Raw genomic sequence first — 19,777 nt, 5'->3', positions numbered from 1 at the left:
CCCAGAGAGTCTCAAACAGGATAAACCCAAGGCGAAACACCCAAAGACACATATTAATCAAATTAAGAAAGATCAAACACAAAGAACAAATATTAAAAGCAGCAAGGGAAAACCAACAAATAACACACAAGGGGATTCCCATAAGTATAACAGTTGATTTTTCAATAGAAACTCTTCAGGCCAGAAGGGAATGGCAAGACATACTTAAAGTGATGAAAGAAAATAACCTACAGCCCAGATTACTGTACCCAGCAAGGATCTCATTCAAATATGAAGGAGAAATCAAAAGCTTTACAGACAAGCAAAAGCTGAGAGAATTCAGCACCATCAAACCAGCTCTCCAACAAATGCTAAAGGATTTCTCTAGACAGGAAACACAGAAAGGGTGTATAAACTCAAACCCAAAACAATAAAGTAAATGGCAATGGGATCTTACTTATCAATAATTACCCTAAATGTAAATGGGTTGAATGCCCCAACCAAAAGACAAAGACTGGCTGAATGGATACAAAAACAAGACCCCTATATATGTTGTCTAGAAGAGACCCACCTGAAAACAAGGGACACATACAGACTGAAAGTGAAGGGCTGGAAAAAAGATATTCCATGCAAAGAGAGACCAAAAGAAAACAGGAGTAGCAATACTCATATCAGATAAAATAGACTTTAAAACAAAGGCTGTAAAAACAGACAAAGATGGATGCTACATAATGATCAAAGGATCAATCCAAGAAGAAGATATAACAATTATAGATATATATGCACCCAACATAGGAGCACCCCAATATGTAAGACAAATACTAACAAGTATGAAAGGGGAAATTAACAATAACACAATAATAGTGGGAGACTTTAATACCCCACTCACATCTATGGATAGATCAACTAAACAGAAAATTAACAAGGAAACACAAACTTTAAATGATACAATAGACCAGGTAGACCTAATTGATATCTATAGGACATTTCACCCCAAAACAACAAATTTCACCTTTTTCTCAAGCGTACACAGAACCTTCTCCAGGATAGATCACATCCTGGGCCATAAATCTAGCCTTGGTAAATTCAAGAAAAATGAAATCACTCCAATCACCTTTTCTGACGACAATGCAGTAAGATTATATGTCAATTACAAGAGAAAAACTATTAAAAATTCCAACGTTTGGAGGCTGAACAACACGCTGCTGAATAACCAACAAATCACAGAAGAAATCAAAGAAGAAATCAAAATATGCATAGAAATGAAAACACAACAACCCAAAACCTATGGGACACTGTAAAAGCAGTGCTAAGGGGAAGGTTCATAGCAATACAGGCTTACCTCAAGAAACAAGAAAAAAGTCAAATAACCTAACTCTATACCTAAAGCAACTTGAAGAGGAAGAAATGAAGAACCCCAGTGTTAGCAGAAGGAAAGAAATCTTAAACACTAAGGCAGAAATAAATGCAAAAGAAACAAAAGAGACCATAGCAAAATTCAACAAAGGCAAAAGCTGGTTCTTTGAGAGGATAAATAAAATTGACAGACCATTAGCCAGACTCATCAAGAAACAAAGGGAGAAAAATCAAATCAACAAAATTAGAAATGAAAATGGAGAGATCACAACAGACAACACAGAAATACAAAGGATCATAAGAGACTATTATCAGCAACTATATGCCAATAAAATTGACAACTTGGAAGAAATGGACAAATACTTAGAAAAGTACAACTTTCCAAAAGAAATAGAAAATCTTAACAGACTCATCACAAGCACATAAATTGAAACTGTAATCAGAAATCTTCCAACAAACAAAAGCCCAGGACCAGATGGCTTCACAGCTGAAGTCTACCAAAAATTTAGAGAAAAGCTAACACCTATCCTACTCAAACTTTTCCAGAAAATTGCAGAGGAAAGTAAACTTCCAAACTCATTCTATGAGGCCACCATCACCCTAATACCAAAATCTGACAAAGACACCACAAAAAAAGAAAACTACAGGCCAATATCACTGATGAACATAGATGCAAAAATCCTTAATAAAATTCTAGCAAACAGAATCCAACAACATATTAAAAAGATCATACATCACGACCAAGTGGGCTTTATCCCAGAGATGCAAAGATTCTTCAATATCCACAAATCAATCAACATAGTATACCACATTAACAAATTGAAAGATAAAAAGCATATGATTATCTCAATAGATGCAGAGAAAGCCTTTGATAAAATTCAACATCTACTTATGATAAAAGACATTCTAGAAAGCAGGAATAGAAGGAACATACCTCAACATAATAAAAGCTATATATGATAAACCCACAGCAAACATTATCCTCAATGGTGAAAAACTGAAAGCATTTCCCCTAAAGTCAGGAACAAGACAAGGGTGCCCACTCTCACCACTACTATTCAACATAGTTTTGGAAGTTTTGGCCACAGAAATCAGAGCAGAAAAAGAAATAAAATGAATCCAGATTGGGAAAGAAGAGGTAAAACTCTCACTGTCTGCAGATGACATGCTCCTCTACATAGAAAACCCTAAAGACTCCATCAGAAAATTACTAGAGCTAATCAGTGAATATAGTACAGTTGCAGGATATAAAATCAACACACAGAAATCCCTTGCATTCCTATACACTAACAATTAGAAAACAGAAACAGAAACTAAGGAAACAATTCCATTCACCATTGCAATGAAAAGAATAAAATACTTAGGAATATATCTACCTAAAGAAACAAAAGACCTATACATAGAAAAGTATAAAACACTGCTGAAAGAAATCAAAGATGACACAAATAGAGGGAGAAATATACCATGTCCATGGATCAGATCAATATAGTGAAAATGAGTATGCTACCCAAAGCAATCTATAGATTCAATGCAATCCCTATCAAGCTACCAAGAGTATTTTTCAGAGAACTAGAACAAATAATTTCACAATTTGTATGGAAATACAAAAAAACACAAATAGCCAAAGCAGCCTTGAGAAAGAATGGGACTGGAAGAATCAACCTGCCTGACTTCAGGCTCTACTACAAAGCCACAGTCATGAAGACAGTATGGTACTGGCACAAAGACAGAAATATAGATCAATGGAACAAAATAGAAAGCCCAGAGATAAATCCATGCACCTATGGACACCTTATCTTCAACAAAGGAGGCAAGAATATACAACGGAGAAAAGACAATCTCTTTAACAAGTGGTGCTGGGAAAGCTGTTCACCACTTGTAAAAGAATGAAACTAGAACACTTTCTAACACCATACACAAAAATAAATTCAAAATGGATTACAGATCTAAACTTAAGACCAGAAACTATTAAACTCCTAGAGGAAAACATAGGCAAAACACTCTCCAACATAAACCACAGCAGGATCCTCTATGACCCAGCTCCCAGAATATTGGAAATAAAAGCAAAAATAAACAAATGGGACCTAATTAAATTTAAAAGCTTCTGCACAACAAAGGAAACTATAAGCAAGGTGAAAAGACAGCCTTCAGAATGGGAGGAAATAATAGCAAATGAAGCAACAGACAAAGAGTTACTCTCAAAAATACACAAGCAACTCCTGCAGCTCAATTCCAGAAAAATAAATGACCCAATCAAAAAGTGGGCCAAAGAACTAGACAGACATTTCTCCAAAGAAGACATACAGATGGCTAACAAACACATGAAAAGATGCTCAACATCACTCATTATCAGAGAAATGCAAATCAAAACCACAATGAGGTACCAATTCACACCAGTCAGAATGGCTACTATCCAAAAGTCTACAAGCATATATGCTGGAGAGGGTGTGGAGAAAAGGGAACCCTCTTACACTTTTGGTGGGAATGCAAACTAGTACAGCCACTATGGAGAACAGAGTGGAGATCCCTTGAAAAACTGGAAACAGAACTGCCATACGACCCAGCAATCCCACTGCTGGGCATACACACCGAGGAAACCAGAATTGATATGTACCCCAATGTTCATCACAGCACTTTATAATAGCCAGGACATGGAAGCAACCTAGATGTCCATCAGCAGATGAATGGATAAGAAAACTGTGGTACATATACAAGATGGAATATTACTCAGTCATTAAAAGGAATACATTTGAATCAGTTCTAATGAGGTGGATAAAACTGGAGCCTATTATACAGAGTGAAGTAAGCCAGAAAGAAAAACACCAATACAGTATACTAATGCATATCCATGGAATCTAGAAAGAGGGTAACAACAACCTGTATGTGAGACAGCAAAAGAGACACAGATGTATAGAACAGTCTTTTGTGACTCTGTGGGAGAGGGCGAGGGCAGGATGATATGGGAGAATGGCACTGAAACATGTAAATTATCATATGTGAAACGAATCACCAGTCCAGGTTCGATGCATGATACAGGGTGTTCAGGGCTGGTTCAGGGGATGAACCAGAGGGATGGGATGGGGAGGGAGGTGGGAGGGGGGTTCACGATGGGGAACACATGTACACCCATGGCAGACTCATGTCAATGTATGGCAAAACCAATACAATATTGTAAAGAAAATAAATAAATAAAACTGAAAAAAATAAAATAAGAAAAAATTTCCTTTTCCCATTCATCTCTTACAAGGATGCTTGGGATAACTATTCCCTCCTTTACTAATTCCTTAATATCTTCATGGTCTCACGTTTTCAATTTCATTTTTCTTCCTAACCTTACCAGTTTCTTATCTCAAAAAGCATAACAAGTTCAAAGGAGTTCTATGAATAGAGATTCAGTTCAGTTCAGTTCAGTCGCTCAGTCATGTCCAACACTTTGCAACCCCATGAACTGCAGCATGCCAGGCCTCTCTCTCCATCACCAACTCTCAGAGTCTAGCCAAACCCATGTCCATCAAGTTGATAATGCCAACCAACCATTTCATCCTCTGTCGTGTCCGTCTTCTCCTGCCCTCAATCTTTCCCAGCATCAGGGTCTTTTCAAATGAGTCAGCTCTTTGCATCAGGTGGCCAAAGTACTGGAGCTTCAGCTTCAGCATCAGTCCTTCCAGTGAACATTCAGGACTGATTTCCTTTAGGATGGACTGGTTGGATCTCCTCGCAGTCCAAGGACTCTCAAGACTCTTCTCCAACATCACAGTTCAAAAGCATCAGTTCTTCAGTGTTCAGTTTTCTTTATAGTCCAACTCTCACATCCATACATGACTACTGTAAAAACCACAGCCTTGACTAGACGGACCTTTGTTGGCAAAGTAATGTCTCTGCTTTTTAATACAAAGACCTAGAATATGGATATTCAAACTTAAGTGGTGGATTATCTGTAAGTCACAGGACCATGAGGCAATAGTTCACTAAAATTCAATACACAACTTTGTGCTAAATCAGATAACAATGTATATCAAATTAAGGAAAACCATATAGGAGGTACAAAAGGAACAAGAAAAAATTATGGGAAAAAAAAACTTGCAGGTAAAAAAACTACACTATATAGATTAAACTCAATTTTTATATTGAAGAAAGATCACTTTATTTCAGCAGCTAAATCCCATACTTTCAATAGTTAATGCTTCCTATGAACATCTGGAAGCCACCGAAGTGGAAAATATAGTATTGGGACTAGATAGTGAATAAGCCTGAAACAAGGGTTCGTCTCACAGATTAGCCCTAACACAACACCAAGTCCATGTTTGTTTGTCTTTTAAAATATAACTTTAATTTCTTAAGCCAAAGTAGCCACATTATAAACAATGTGGAAAAGAAAGAGGGAAAGCCTCTTTCTAATCCTCCAATCCTAATAACATTACTAATATTTAGTTTATTTCCTTATTATTATATATATTAAAAATAATATCACAGTAATCAAAAAAATCCTGTTTCTTTTCTGTAAGGCTAGGCTAGCATAATATGGTTAAATGCACAGGTTCTGGAATTAGACTGACCCAGTTAAAATCCTGCTTCTCCCCATTTAATAGAAGTTTGTGTGACTTTGGGGAAATAACTTCATCTACCTACACTTGTGTTCCCTCCCTGTTGTTTGACTTGAGGCCAGTCTATGGTGGAGGTGATGAGGATAACAGTGACCTCCTTCAGAAGGGTCGTGCATGCACTACCGCACTCAGTGCCCCCAACCCTACCGCACGCCACCACTGACCCACGCCTCCACCAGAGATGCCACGACACTCACAGACAAGTCTGGGTCAGTCTCTTGTGGGGTCACTGCTCCTTTCTGCTGGGTCCTGGTGTGCTCAAAGTTTTGTTTGTGCCCTCCAAGAGTCTGTTTCCCAGTCCTGTGTAAGTTCTGGCCATTCTGTGGTGGGGTTAATGGTGACCTCCTCCAAGAGGGCTTAGCCATACCCAAGGAGGGAACACAGCCGTGCCCATCAGAACAGGACCCAGTTTCCCCCTCAGTCAGTCTCTCCCATTAGGAAGCTCCCATAAGCCCCTTATCCTTATCCATCAGAGAGCAGACAGAATGAAAACCACAATCGCAGAAAAGTAATCAAACTGATCGTATGGACCAAAGCCCTGTCTAACTCATTAAAACTATAAGCCATGCTGTGTAGGGCCACCCTATACGGATGGGTCATGGTGGAGAGTTCTGACAAAATGTGGTCCACTGGAGAAGGGAATGGCAAACCACTTCAGTACTCTTGCCTCATGAACCCCAGGGACAGTATGAAAAGGCAAAAAAATAGGACACTGAAAGATGAACTCCCCAGGTCGGTAGGTGCCCAATATGCTATTGAAGAACAGTGGAGAAATAACTCCAGAAAGAATGAAGAGACAGAGCCAAAGCAAAAACAACACTCAGTTGTGAATGTGACTAGTGATGGAAGTAAAGTCCGATGCTATAAAGAACAATATTGCATAGGAACCTGGAATGTTAGGTCCATGAATCAAGGCAAATTGGAAGTAGTCAAACAGGAGATGGTAAGAGTGAATATTGACATTATAGGAATCAGTGAACTAAAATGGACTGGAATGGGTGAATTCAACTCAGATGACCATTATATCTACTACTGTGGGCAAGAATCCCTTAGAAGAAATGGAGTAGCCATCCTAGCCAATGAAAGAGTCCAAAATGCAATACTTGGATGCAATCTCAAAAACGACAGAATAATCTCTGTTCATTTCCAAGGCAAACCATTCAATATCACAGTAATCCAAGTCTATGCCCCAACCACTAATGCTGAAGAAGCTGAAGTGGAATGGTTCTATGAAGACCTACAAGAACTTCAGAATGAATACCCAAAAAAGATGTCCTTTTCATTTCAGGAATGCAAAAGTAGAAAATCAAGAGATACCTGGAGTATCAGGCAAGTTTGGTCTTAGAGTACAAAATGAAGCAGGGCAAAGGCTAAAAGAGTTGTGCAAAGACAACGTACTTGCCATAGTAAACACCCTCTTCCAACAACACAAGAGAAGACTCTACACATGGACATCATCAGATGGTCAACAGCAAAATCAGATTGATTATATTCTTTGCACGTGAAAATGGAGAAGCTCTACATAGTCAGCAAAAACAAGACCAGGAGCTGAATGTTGCTCAGATCATGAATTCAAAATTGCAAAATTCAGACCTAAATGAAAGAAAGCAGGGAAAACCGCTAGACCATTCAGGTATGACCTAAATCTTATACAGTGGAAGCGACAAACAGATTCAAGGGATTAGATGTGATAGACAGAGTGCCTGAAGAACGATGAACAGAGGTTCATGACATTGTACATGAGGCAGCGATCAAGATCATCCCCAAGAAAAAGAACTGCAAAAAGGCAAAATGGTTGCCTAAGGAAGCAAAAGGAAAAGGGGAAAAGGAAAGATATACCCATTTGAATGCAGAATTCCAAAGAATAGCAAGGAGAGATAAGAAAGCCTTCCTTAGTGATAAATGATAAATTAGAGGAAAAGAATAGAATGGAAAAGACTAGAGATTTCTTCAAGAAAACTAGAGATCCCAAGGGAACATTTCATGCAAAGAAGGGCACAATAAAGGACAGAAATGGTATGGCCCTAACAGAAGCAGAAGATATTAAGAAGAGGTGGCACCAATACACAGAAGTATATAAAAAAGATCTTAATGACCCAGATAACCATGATGGTGTGATCACTCACCTAGAGCCAGACATCCTGGAATGTGAAGTCAAGTGAGCCTTAGGAAACATTACTATAAGCAAAGCCAGTGGAGGTGATGGAATTCCAGTTGCGCTATTTCAAATCCTAAAGATGATGCTGTGAAAGTGCTGCACTCAGTGAGTGAGTGAGTGAAAGTCTCTCAGTCATGTCTGACTCTTTGAGACTCTATGGACTGTCCCTGGAATTCTCCAGGCCAGAATACTGGAGTGGGTAGCCTTTCCCTTCTCTAGGGGATCTTCCTAACCAGGGATCGAACCCAGGTCTCCCACATTGCAGGTGGGTTCTTTACCAGCTGAGCCACAAGGGAAGCCCAAGAACACTGGAATGGGTAACCTATCCCTTCTCCAGAGGATTTTCCAGGCCCAAGAATCAAACTGGGGTCTCCTGCATTGCAGGTGGATTCTTTTAAAACTGAGCTATGAGGGCTCAATATGCCAGCAAATATGGAAAACTCAGCAGTGGCCACAGGACTGGAAAAGGTCACTTTTCATTCCAATCCCAAAGAAAGGCAATGCCAAAGAATGTTCAAACTATCACACAACTGCACTCATCTCACACGCTAGCAAAGTAATGCTCAAAATTCTCCAAGTCAGGCTTCAACAGTACATGAACCATCAACTTCCAGATGTTCAAGCTGGATTTAGAAAAGGCAGAGGAACCAGAGATCAAATTGCCAACATCCGCTGGATCATCGAAAAAGCAAGAGAGTTACAGAAAAACATCTGCTTTATTGACTACACCAAAGCCTTTGACTGTGTGGATCACAAAAAAACTGGAAAATTCTTCAAGAGACGGAAATACCAGACCACCTGACCTGCCTCCTGAAAGATGTATCTGCAGGTCAGAAGTAATAGCTAGAACCAGACATGAAACAACAGACTGGTTCCAAATTGGAAATGTACGTTAAGGCTGAATATTGTCACTCTGTTTAGTTAACTTATAGAGTACATCATGAGGAATGCCAGGCTGGAGGAAGCACAAGCTGGAATCAAGATTGCTGGGAGCAATATCAGTAACCTCAGATACACAGTTGACACCACCCTTATGGCAGGAAAGTGAAGAACTAAAGTCTCTTGATGAAAGTGAAAGAGGAGAGTGGAAATGTTGGCTTAAAACTCAACATTCAGAAAACTAAGATCATGGCATCCAGTCCCATCCTTCATGGCAAATAGATGGGGAAACAATGGAAACAGTGACAGACTTTATTTTCAGGTGCTCCAAAATCACTGCAGATGGCGACTGCAGCCATGAAATTAAAAGATTCCTGCTCCTTGGAAGAAAAGCTATGACAAACCTAGACAGCATATTAAAAAGCAGAGACGTTACTTTGCTGACAAAAGTTTGTCTAGTCAAAGCTATGGTTTTCCAGTAGCCATGTATGGATGCGAGAGCTGGACTATAAAGAAAGCTGAGTGCCGGAGAATTGATGCCTTTGAACTGTGGTGTTGGAGAAGACTCTTGAGAGTCCCTTGGAATACAAGGAGATCCAGCCAGTCCATCCTAAAGGAAATCAGTCCTGAATATTCATTGGAAGGACTGATGCTGATGCTGAAGCTCCAATACTTTGGCCACCTGATGCAAAGAACTGACTCACTAGAAAAGAACCCTGATGCTGGGAAAGACTGAAGGCAGGTGGAGAAGGGGACAACAGAGGATGAGATGGTTGGATGGCATCACCGATTCTATGGACATGAGTTTGAGCAAACTCTGGGAGTTGGTGATGGACAAGGAAGCCTGGCGTGCTGCAGCCCATGGGGTCGCAAAGAATTGGACACGACTGAGCGACTGAACTGAACTGACCTGACCTATACTTCATCTCTTTTTCTGTAAAATGGCAATGGTGATAATGATGCCAATGTCATAAGAAGACTGAAGATTAAATGAGATTAAGACACAGTGTTCAAAGGTGTCTATATTGAATGAAGTATACAAATCAGTGAAGTATACAAATTCAGTACCTTCTGGATAAGTCTTTCTTGTGATCTGTTGCTAGTACACTGCTTTCCCTAAAGGCCTTTAGTTCATTTGATGTTACTTCATCTTGCTGTGGACAGCAAAAGAAATCACATTTAAAAAAATCAGCCATATCAATCATGCAATCAATATCAATTTTTTAAAAAGTAAATTGGCAATATATATATTAACAGTCACAAAAGTATCTACAGACTCAGATCCATTCCATTTTGTTTCATAGGAAAAACTCACAAAATTTTGTATATACACACACAGAATTATCTATTTTTAGAGATACATAAAGAAAGGAGACCTGGATTTTTAAAATATATGCTATGCTTGTATTAGATAGTAAAACTGACTGATTTTATTCTCTTACTGATTTTTGAAATTTTCCCTAATGTGGTCATATAACTCTTTGGTTTTTTTTAAAAAAAAGAAGCCAAAGAAAGTGTTATTGATTTAAACTTTCTTAAAATCCTTGACATGAAAACTCCTAGGCATCCTACAAGTTGTAAATCAAAAATATGAAGTAAGTTGAACAAATTGTTTCCCCTTCAAAATTAAAGAAACATTTAGCTATGGAGTTACAAAAGAACTAAACATATATAAAGCTTTTCCAAAAGATTATGTTAAAGTTGAAAAACCTCAGATTCTGGTATCTATAACAATATATTTACGTAATATTCCATTAGGAAATTTCTATATATAGGTTGCAAGCCCACTCTAAATAATAATAATGTTTCCCAAATTACTTTCCAGATTTACCCTTGCTATTGCCATTAAAAGAGGTAACTTCTACTTACAAATTTCATGGTTGTGTTATTATAATTAGTTAATATTCAATATCAATCAATATTTGAAAGAACAAAATCCTTTACCATATAATCATACAATTTCTAGAGTCAACAGTCAATACAGGCATATGCTACTAATACATTAGAAAAAACACTGGATTGGGCTGGAGCTGAGAAAACTTGGTTCCACTTTGCTAATATCTGGCTATGTGAACTAAGTCAGAGGTCTTTCCTTCTTACCTCAGTCTTCTCATTTCTAAAGCAGAATAATTAATGATCTTCAAGGGTCTTTTGGTATACTCAATAATTATTATCAAATAGTAACCATTCTACCACCATTTATGTCCCTGGAACATTCTAACAAGTCAAGGATTAGAGTATTTTCTCATAATTAGATTCAGAACTTTGAACAAGAACACAAGATAATACTGCGTTCTCTTGATGTTGTTTTGGCAGTTCCTGGGATCTTATTTCTCCGACCAAGGATTGAACCTGGGCCCTCAGCAATAAGAGTGCAGTGTCCTACTGGACTGCCAGGGAATTCCCTATACAGTGTCCTTTTTATTATATCACATTGAGCTGAACGTAACAAGAGGTTGTTTCAAATTGGTGATGCTAAATTTGATCAGTTGGTTAAGACAGTGTCTGCCAGATCCCTCCATTGTAATGGTACAAGCAATGCTTGCCTTTGTAATCAATAAGTAATCTGTGAGGTGATCATTTTAGATAATGATTTTAGCATCCATTTATAACCCTTGCCTAAATCAACTATTTTATTGGGAGTGGTAAAGTGCAAATTTTCTACCCTATCATCCCTTCTACATTTATTACTTTTTATTCGGAAAGGAAATTTTCCCTACCCCTCTTTTACTTCCCTCCTTCCCTCTTTCCTTTCTTCCTTTTTTCCTCCTTTTGTTCCTCTGTTCTTTTTTTTCTTTCTTTATGCTTTTGGAGTATCATTGTGGAATCATCGATTTTTTTTTAATTTTAAGTACTATAATCCATCACCATCATTATTCTTTTTGGATAAATTCTTATCCCAATTTTGCCTTTGCATAAAGATTTTGAAGTAAATAAAAAACATGGCAAATGTGAGGCAGGATGACAAAAGTTAAAAAACTTACAGTATTGCATACATTTATTGAAGTATTATTCATAACATTTAACAAATAGTACAAGAAATTAATCAAATAGCATCTACACTGGCAGCAAAGAACCGGTAAATACTGTGTACCTATTATTCCCTTAATATTACTGAGGCAAATTTTAAAGCTTTTTATTTTATTCATACAAAAATCTCAATTTCACTAATGTTACTAGCGTAAAAACAATGCCAAATGAGATAACGTTCAATAAAAAACATGCCCTCTAAATTTCTTACTCTGGGTCACTGGAACTAACACATCACTAGTACATATTTTGAAGATTACACTGCTTTCAAATTTTTTTGAAACTGTACATTCTGTATCAACTGTATACCTTAATTTACTCTTACCTTTTCTATCAGAAAATGTTGGTCTTGTTCCCAAATAAAACTACCAATTTTTCTCCTTATTTCTGTAGTAAGAAAAATAAATCCAATATTATTTTTCAAAAAGAAACTGTAGAATTCACTGAATTTTGTTTAGGTTTCAAATTTCTAGGTCAGCCTTATTCCACTGTATCAAAAGTACCTGAGATACTTGTTTAAAATGAGGACTCTTATTGAACCAGATTGTTGAGAAGCTGGAAACTTGCATTTCTAACAAACTCCAGATGATTCCAATGCATTATGTAAATCACTGTTCTAAACTTTTTCTGCTATGATATTTTCATAAGATGTCAGTGTGTTTAGGCCAATAAAGATAACTGTCCAGTCAAAACAGAAGGCATAAAATTCCTGAATTTGTGGAGTGCTTTATTCAATAGTTTAGTTTGTTAAAAGAAGGTAGGATGAGCAACATGTCAATTGGGCATGATAGTGCAGGAATTCTACAATGTTCAGCATGTCAAAGGACTGACATCATCTTAAATCAATGATGTCAGGTTTCCACAGTAGCCCACTCAAGGATAAAATAGTTAACATTCCTCTAGACCTAAGCTGTCTAGATTCCTCTAGACCTAAGCTACCTAGATAAATGTGGGTACATATTTGAAATGCGTAGTTAGCCCAACGTGAGATGTGCTCTAAGTTTAAAATAAACACTGGAATCAAAAAAAAAAATGAACACAAAAATTTATCTATAATTTTATACTGATTATATATTGAAATAATATTCTAGTTATGTTAAATAAAACATATTCTTAATATGAATTTCATCTTTTTTATTAACTTGTGGGTAATATGAAACCTAAAATTAGTATGTTGCTTACATTTGCCTTTCTTGCTTTTACTAGACAATCCCGGTCTAGGTGAATAATAATGCATACTTTTAATTTTTTAAAAGGAGCATGTTTTCATTTAAAACGGATTTTTTTTAAGTCGAATACATTTTAATATAAGTTGTTAAACTCAAAGATTTAATAGGAGTGGTAACTTAGATCAGATAGTCATTCCATAATATAAGCTCCCTGAAGGTAGGTATTCACTGATTTTAAGTAAATCAATTCTCCTATCCAGTCATTAATTTATTTGCATGACCACTTAAAACAATTTATTTTTTAAGTTATAACTAGGTTTTTCCAGGACATCAACTATGGAAGAAAGCCAATCCTAGAAGTTCCCAAAGCTCTTCTACAGAAATATTTTTCAAGTTGTTTTTTTTAATAAATACTCTGCTCGCTGGGAATTTGTACTATTTTCAGTCTGTCTTTCTAGGGATGGACACATACACATCAAGAATTGGGTAATAGTAAGATCTAAAAAATGGGTTATTTAATGCTATTTCATAAAACATAGGTAGGATTTGGACAGAACAGGCTAAGAACGTGTGTTCCTAGCAGGGAAAACTGAAAGAACCAATCTCAGAAGCAATTTATTCATTTGCTCTATACTTCATACGGTTGCTAAGATAATGTGCAAGTTCTTTAAATAATATAAAACAATACAAATACATGGATTTATTATCATGATGAATCTTGAAATATCAGTGGTGGGGGGGGGGGACAGAAAAAATAACGGTGAGAGCCAAAACTAGCAACGAGCGTTTATTATATACTCACAGGTCAGATTACTTAATGTATTATCCTCAAAACAACTGGGGAGAAATGCTGGAGGCCACAAAAAGTAGTTAAGTGCTGGATTCTCGCCAGTGAACAATGTGAGGATAATATTTGCATCAGTCTTATTCACCATTGAATCCCCAGCGCCTTGGTTGAAACGTGGCACAGTAGGAGCTCGGTGAATGTAAGACTGAATGATAAACAAATCGAGAATACACAGCCAAGGCAATCTGATCCAAAGTACATGCTTTTCTGTTTACACTAAATGATATAAAACAAAAAGCTCTGATGAAGAACAAATATCAGTAAAGTTGGATGACATAGCCGGATTTCGGAGTTTAACAGCAATTAAAGATCTTTGCTAACCTTTTTGCAGGCTTGCAGGAGGAAGAATGAAATGACCTAAAGCCACCGAGTTTTTTATTTCAGCATTGGCTACAGCAGAGAGATAGTAGGCATGAAAAACTGTAGCATTATCTTCTATGTAATCAAGACTCTGATATATTCTAGGAGAAAGGAAATAATTTAGGTTATGAAATAAACAAGAATGTATTCAACATTTCAAAAGAAAGAATAAATGAATGGAAACAGAATTACTGTAGGTGATCAGGAGACTGGAGGGTGGGGAGTGAAGGGGTGAGAAAGGGAGGGAACCAGAACCGTGATCAGGCCTCTGTTCTGTAAACATAATCCCACTGCAATGTTAAGGGGGCTCACAGGTGGACAGACTGGAGTCAGAGCAGCCTCCCAGAAAGTTTTTGTGATATCAGGGCAAGAGGCAGTTTACGGTGTGTACTAAAATAGCGGCAGCAAGAACAAAGAACATTTACAGGAGCATGGTACACGGTGTTTGACCTTGGATTAACTGGATTAATTAATAGACTAATGGAAATAGGAGTTATTACTCAAAAAATTACCAACATTTTCAGAACACAACGTTTAAGATAACAGGCAATCAGATTTTGTTTAAATATACCGAATAGGAGAGCTCTACAAGGCATCACATGGATGTGGGAAAGTCTGCTGGAAAAACACAACTTGAAGTCGGGAAGACTTGAGGAGTGGTTAGGAGGCCAGGCCTTAGCGGCAGAAAAAAGGGACTGTGAACTATTCCCGCGCCTGCCCCTCCCCCTCCCTGCACATCCGACGGGACTGAAAATTTGCTCGTTTCCAGTCTTTCTTCATATTATCAATATTCATTAGCCGACGGCAACTGCCAGCGACAACTCCTGGTTCCTGATGACCCAAAAGGTACCCCCAGGTGACCTTCAGGTACCTCAGCGTGTCTGGGTGTGAGGCATCGCAGCTGAACAAGAAGTCGGCGGCCCTCGGGTCACTGATGGTCCCCCCTTCAGCCACTGTGGAGGCAAGAGCACATGGTGAGCCTAGCAAGTGCCCTGGGGCCAAGGTACCAGAGGGAGGGGCGGTGCTCTCCTCACCACCTCACCCACCCCTGCTGCCCAATCTCCTACCCCAAAACTGCCTCAGGTCGTGGCTGACGCTGCCACAGAACCAACCCCGCTGCCCTTGAAACATGGCGCTGCCTCACGCTCCTCACACGCGAGGACTCGGGCCGGCGGGGGGGGGGGGGGGGGAGGGGGCGGGGCGGGGTGGAAGGTGAGGTCACTGATTGGTCCCGGGTCCGAAGCCCAGCTCCATGATTGGTTGTCAGAGTAATACCTCCGAAAAGCCTGAGACAAGACGGAGAAGGTTCTGGTCTCTACCAGCTGTGCGTCGCTGCTTGTGGAACTGTGAAGAGTCGTCTAAGCTTTCTCTGACTCGGCAGAGGAGGAAGGTGTCCTGCTTGTGAGTTTTAAGCCCTTAGCATTAACAAAGGTTTTGTGCTGTGTCATTATTTTGAAACAAAACCCATTTTATCTCTTTTAAATAAATGTTTCAGTCTCTAAAAGAGAAGAATTCTTAAACAAAAATATCATCATCACATTTTAAAAAGGACTTCCCTGGTGGTCCAGTGGTTAGGATTCCACAGCTGCCATTGCAGGCCTAAAAAAGGCAAAAAACGAAAACCCAAAAACCTTTTTTAAAAAACTTGTTTAATATACTAAGGAATCACCGGTGTTCAAGTTATGTTATTCTTTGGTATTCCCCCACATCAGTTTTGATAAGCTACATTGTTCCTGCATGGGGTCAATTTATTCTAAAATTTAAATATTGATATAAAGTTGAGCACTGCCTGCGAAATTCAATGAACAAAGAAGCCAGGCGGATTACAGTTCATAGGATCACAGAGAGTCACACATGACTGAGTGAGCATGCAATAAAAACTTCTATGATGCTTTGTAATGTCAGGCTCTGTAGCAGTGGTTCCATTTTCATTTGTGATACTAGTTACTTGTGCCTTCTTTTCATTTCTTAGTCTTACTAGAAGTTTGTAGTTCTTGTTAGCCTTTTCAAAGGACAAACTTGTGACATTTTTGATACTTTCATATGTCTCATTTGTATATCATTAATTCCTGCCCTTATAATTTCCTTCTACTTTTCTTGGCTTTAAATTGCTATTCTTTTTCTAATTTCTTGAAAGAGATGACTTTTTTCATACTTTGTTTTGCTAGTGTGCATATATAAGATTATCGATTTCCTTTAAACTGCCAGTTTTTCAGATGTTGTTTTTTGTTATCATTCAATTAAAACTATTTTCAGACTTTGAATAGGATTTTTTTTATCCATGGGTTATGTAAAATACTAAAAATTTCCAAGTTCATGTGACTGTTTAGTTATCTTGTTATTGATACCTAGTTTAAATGACTTAAGGTCAAAGAATATAACTGGTGTGATTATAATCCTTTTAAATTTGTTGAAACTTTCCTTCTGACTGAAATATATGGTCAGAGTCCTGTGTGTGTTTACAAAGAATGTCCTGCAGCTGTTGGATGTTCTCAGATGTTGGGTACAGTGTTCTATCTAACCTATGTTCATTGAGTCAAATTTGTTAATCATATTGTCTGATTCTTCTATCAATTACTGAGAGAGGCATGTTAAAATCTCCCAAGTTATTTGCAGATTTATTAATATATTGTTAATTTTTGCCTTATATGTTGAAATTATGTTTTCAGGTGCATGCACATGTATGCTTGTTACTTTCTAGCTGATTGACTAATTAAACACTTAAATATAAAAGGCAAAACTTTATAATATGTAGAATAAAACACAGGAGACTATCTCTGACCTGTGAGAAGAATTTTTTTAAAATGAGACGAAAGTATTAAGCTGTACGAGAAAGTATTTGCAGTGTAGACAACCAACAGGATTGGTATCCAGAACATATAAGTAATCTTATGAATCAGTGAGAGACAATCTTATGCAAAAATTGGGCAAACATTTGTATAGGCATTTCACAGAAGAGGAAACTTAATGGATAGTAAACTTTCCAAAAGATGCTCAACCACAGTGGTAATTAGGGAAATGCAAGCTAAAACTATGAGATAACCTTATGTATCCACCTTACATATGTACCCTCCTACTAATAACAATGACAAGAGAAAGTGAAAGTCGCTCAGCCGTGTCCAACTCTTTGCGACCCACGGTTCTCCAGGCCAGAATACTGGAGTCGGTAGCCTTTCCCTTTTCCAGGGGATCTTCCCAACCAAGTGATGAAACCCAAGTCTCCCGCATTATACACGGATTCTTTACCAGCTGAGCCACAAGGGAAGCCCTAGATTAATGGGGATTCCCACTGCTAGTGATGGTGTAAATTGGCACAATTTGACCAACTGTTGAACATTACTTACTTGAAGATGTGCATGTGCTGTATGCTGCTGCTTGTTAGGTATAAACCTAGACAAATTCTTGCTCCCATTTACTGGTACACATATCCAATAATGTGTATGCCAGCATTGTTGCTAATAAGGATAGCAACAGAGATCATTTAAAAAATGAAACAACTAAAAACAACTACTTACTTATTAACAGTAGTTTGGATTATTTAAATTGTTTAATTTTCATACACTGGAATACAACAAAAGTTTGAATTTTAAAGAGCTATGGAAGTCATGCAGCATGATTCCATTTATTTAAAGTTCAAAGAACAGGCATAATGAAACTATACTTTCTAGGGATACATACATGGGAAAACTAAACATACATGTATAATGGGAAAACTAAACAATACATTTGTTGAAAAAAATGTATTTATGAATTATTTACAAACAGGAAAAACAGACACAAAACATAGAATAGTGATTAACTCAGGGCTGGGAGAGATACACAGGGGCCTTCAAAGGTTTTCAATACAGTTGTATTTCCAAAGCTAGATAGTGAATTAATGAGTGGGATTTTTTTGTATTATTCTCTAAACTGTCCATTGCATTACATATACTCTTCGGAATGGATTTTACAAGGCATTTTCCTTTTGAGGTTCTCACCTCAGTGAATCCCAACACACTGACTGGTGCCTCTTTATTCTCTACTTCATTTTTTGGTTATTATCGGCCTCATCTCCTGTGGCATGAGAGAAAACAGTATATAAGATAGCCCTAGTCATGCTTCTTAGTGAAAACTATTCTGAGTCTGGGCTTCCCAGGTGGCACTAGTGGTAAAACCCATCTGCCAATGCAGGAGACATAAGATACGCAGATTTGATCCTTGGATCAGGAAGATCCTCTGGAGGAGGAAATGACAACCACTCCAGTATTCTTGCCTGGGTAATCCCATGGACAGAGCAGCCTGGCAGGTTATAGTCCATGGGGTCAAAAAAGAGTTGGACACAACTGAAATGATTTAGCATGCATGCATTCAGAGTCTGTTTCCAACAGGGAAGTCTTATATTGGTGTTTTATAATTCATACTCCTTAAAAAATTCCTACTTTTAATTGTAATCTGAGTTCTCAGTAACTGGGTTGTTCAAATTATTCAATATAGAACAACCAGGTATCTGGGGAAACTGTGGGAAAATTTGTGTCATCTATGTTCAGACAAACACTGGAAAGCTGAAGTAGCATATCTGAAAAAGTGTTAAAGATTGGTTCCTGCAGATAGCGGAAGATATGTGTGCACCTGCGACCTGTTGTAATTCCCCTGGTGATCTGAATAAAACACTCACAATTTTCTTTCCCTTTTATAAAAACACTTTATTGTGTATAATCTACTTCCCATAAAAGTTGCCCATTATGTTTGCAGCTCACTTATTCATAGCATGGGCTTCCCTGATGGCTCAGCAGGTAAAGAGTCTGCCTGTAATGCAGGTGGAGAGTATATGGGCGCTTATCATACAAGCACGCGATTTTTCTCTATGTTTAAAGTTGTTTTTTTTTTTTAAGATTTAAAAAAGAGAAATCACGTTCCTTTAGTTCAGTGCTTCTCTGCCCTGGACACATTAGAATCTGCCTGTGGGTTTGCTGCCGGGGTCAGGAAGATTCCCTGGAAAAGGAAATGGCTACCCACTTCAGTATTCTTGCCTGGAGAATTCAGAGAAGCCCAGCAGGCTACAGTCCATGGGGTTGTAAAGAGTCAGACATGACTAAGCGATTAACACTATTTATAGTATATTTGTGTGGCTATGCAACCATTCCCAAAAAACATTGATTTTTTAAAATTAATTTATTTATTTTTTTAAATTTTAAAATCTTTAATTCTTACATGTGCTCCCAAGCATGAACCCCCCTCCCACCTCCCTCCCCATAACATCTCTCTGGGTCATCCCCATGCACCAGCCCCAAGCATGCTGTATCCTGCGTCAGACATAGACTGGCGATTCAATTCTTACATGATAGTATATATGTTAGAATGCCATTCTCCCAAATCATCCCACCCTCTCCCTCTTTTCCAAGTCTAGATTAGAATT

At 37.9% G+C, this 19,777-nt stretch overlaps 1 protein-coding gene across 1 annotated transcript in view; it reads right to left on the bottom strand.

The window, feature by feature from the left end:
- TERB2 (telomere repeat binding bouquet formation protein 2) overlaps positions 1 to 15,513 on the bottom strand; it is a 38,406-nt gene extending 22,893 nt beyond the window's left edge. The window contains exons 1-5 of the mRNA XM_027972214.1: positions 15,450 to 15,513; positions 15,254 to 15,335; positions 14,344 to 14,483; positions 12,332 to 12,393; positions 10,045 to 10,130 (exon numbers count right to left, since the gene is read on the bottom strand). Coding sequence (XP_027828015.1) covers positions 10,045 to 10,130; positions 12,332 to 12,393; positions 14,344 to 14,483; positions 15,254 to 15,335; positions 15,450 to 15,513 — 434 coding nt within the window. The remainder of the gene's footprint in view (positions 1 to 10,044; positions 10,131 to 12,331; positions 12,394 to 14,343; positions 14,484 to 15,253; positions 15,336 to 15,449) is intronic.
- Positions 15,514 to 19,777: the final 4,264 nt, after the last annotated feature.

Source organism: Ovis aries, chromosome 7, assembly GCF_016772045.2.
Source record: "Ovis aries strain OAR_USU_Benz2616 breed Rambouillet chromosome 7, ARS-UI_Ramb_v3.0, whole genome shotgun sequence".
NCBI classification, from domain to species: domain Eukaryota; kingdom Metazoa; phylum Chordata; class Mammalia; order Artiodactyla; family Bovidae; genus Ovis; species Ovis aries.
This window is presented reverse-complemented; position numbering and strand designations above follow the sequence as displayed.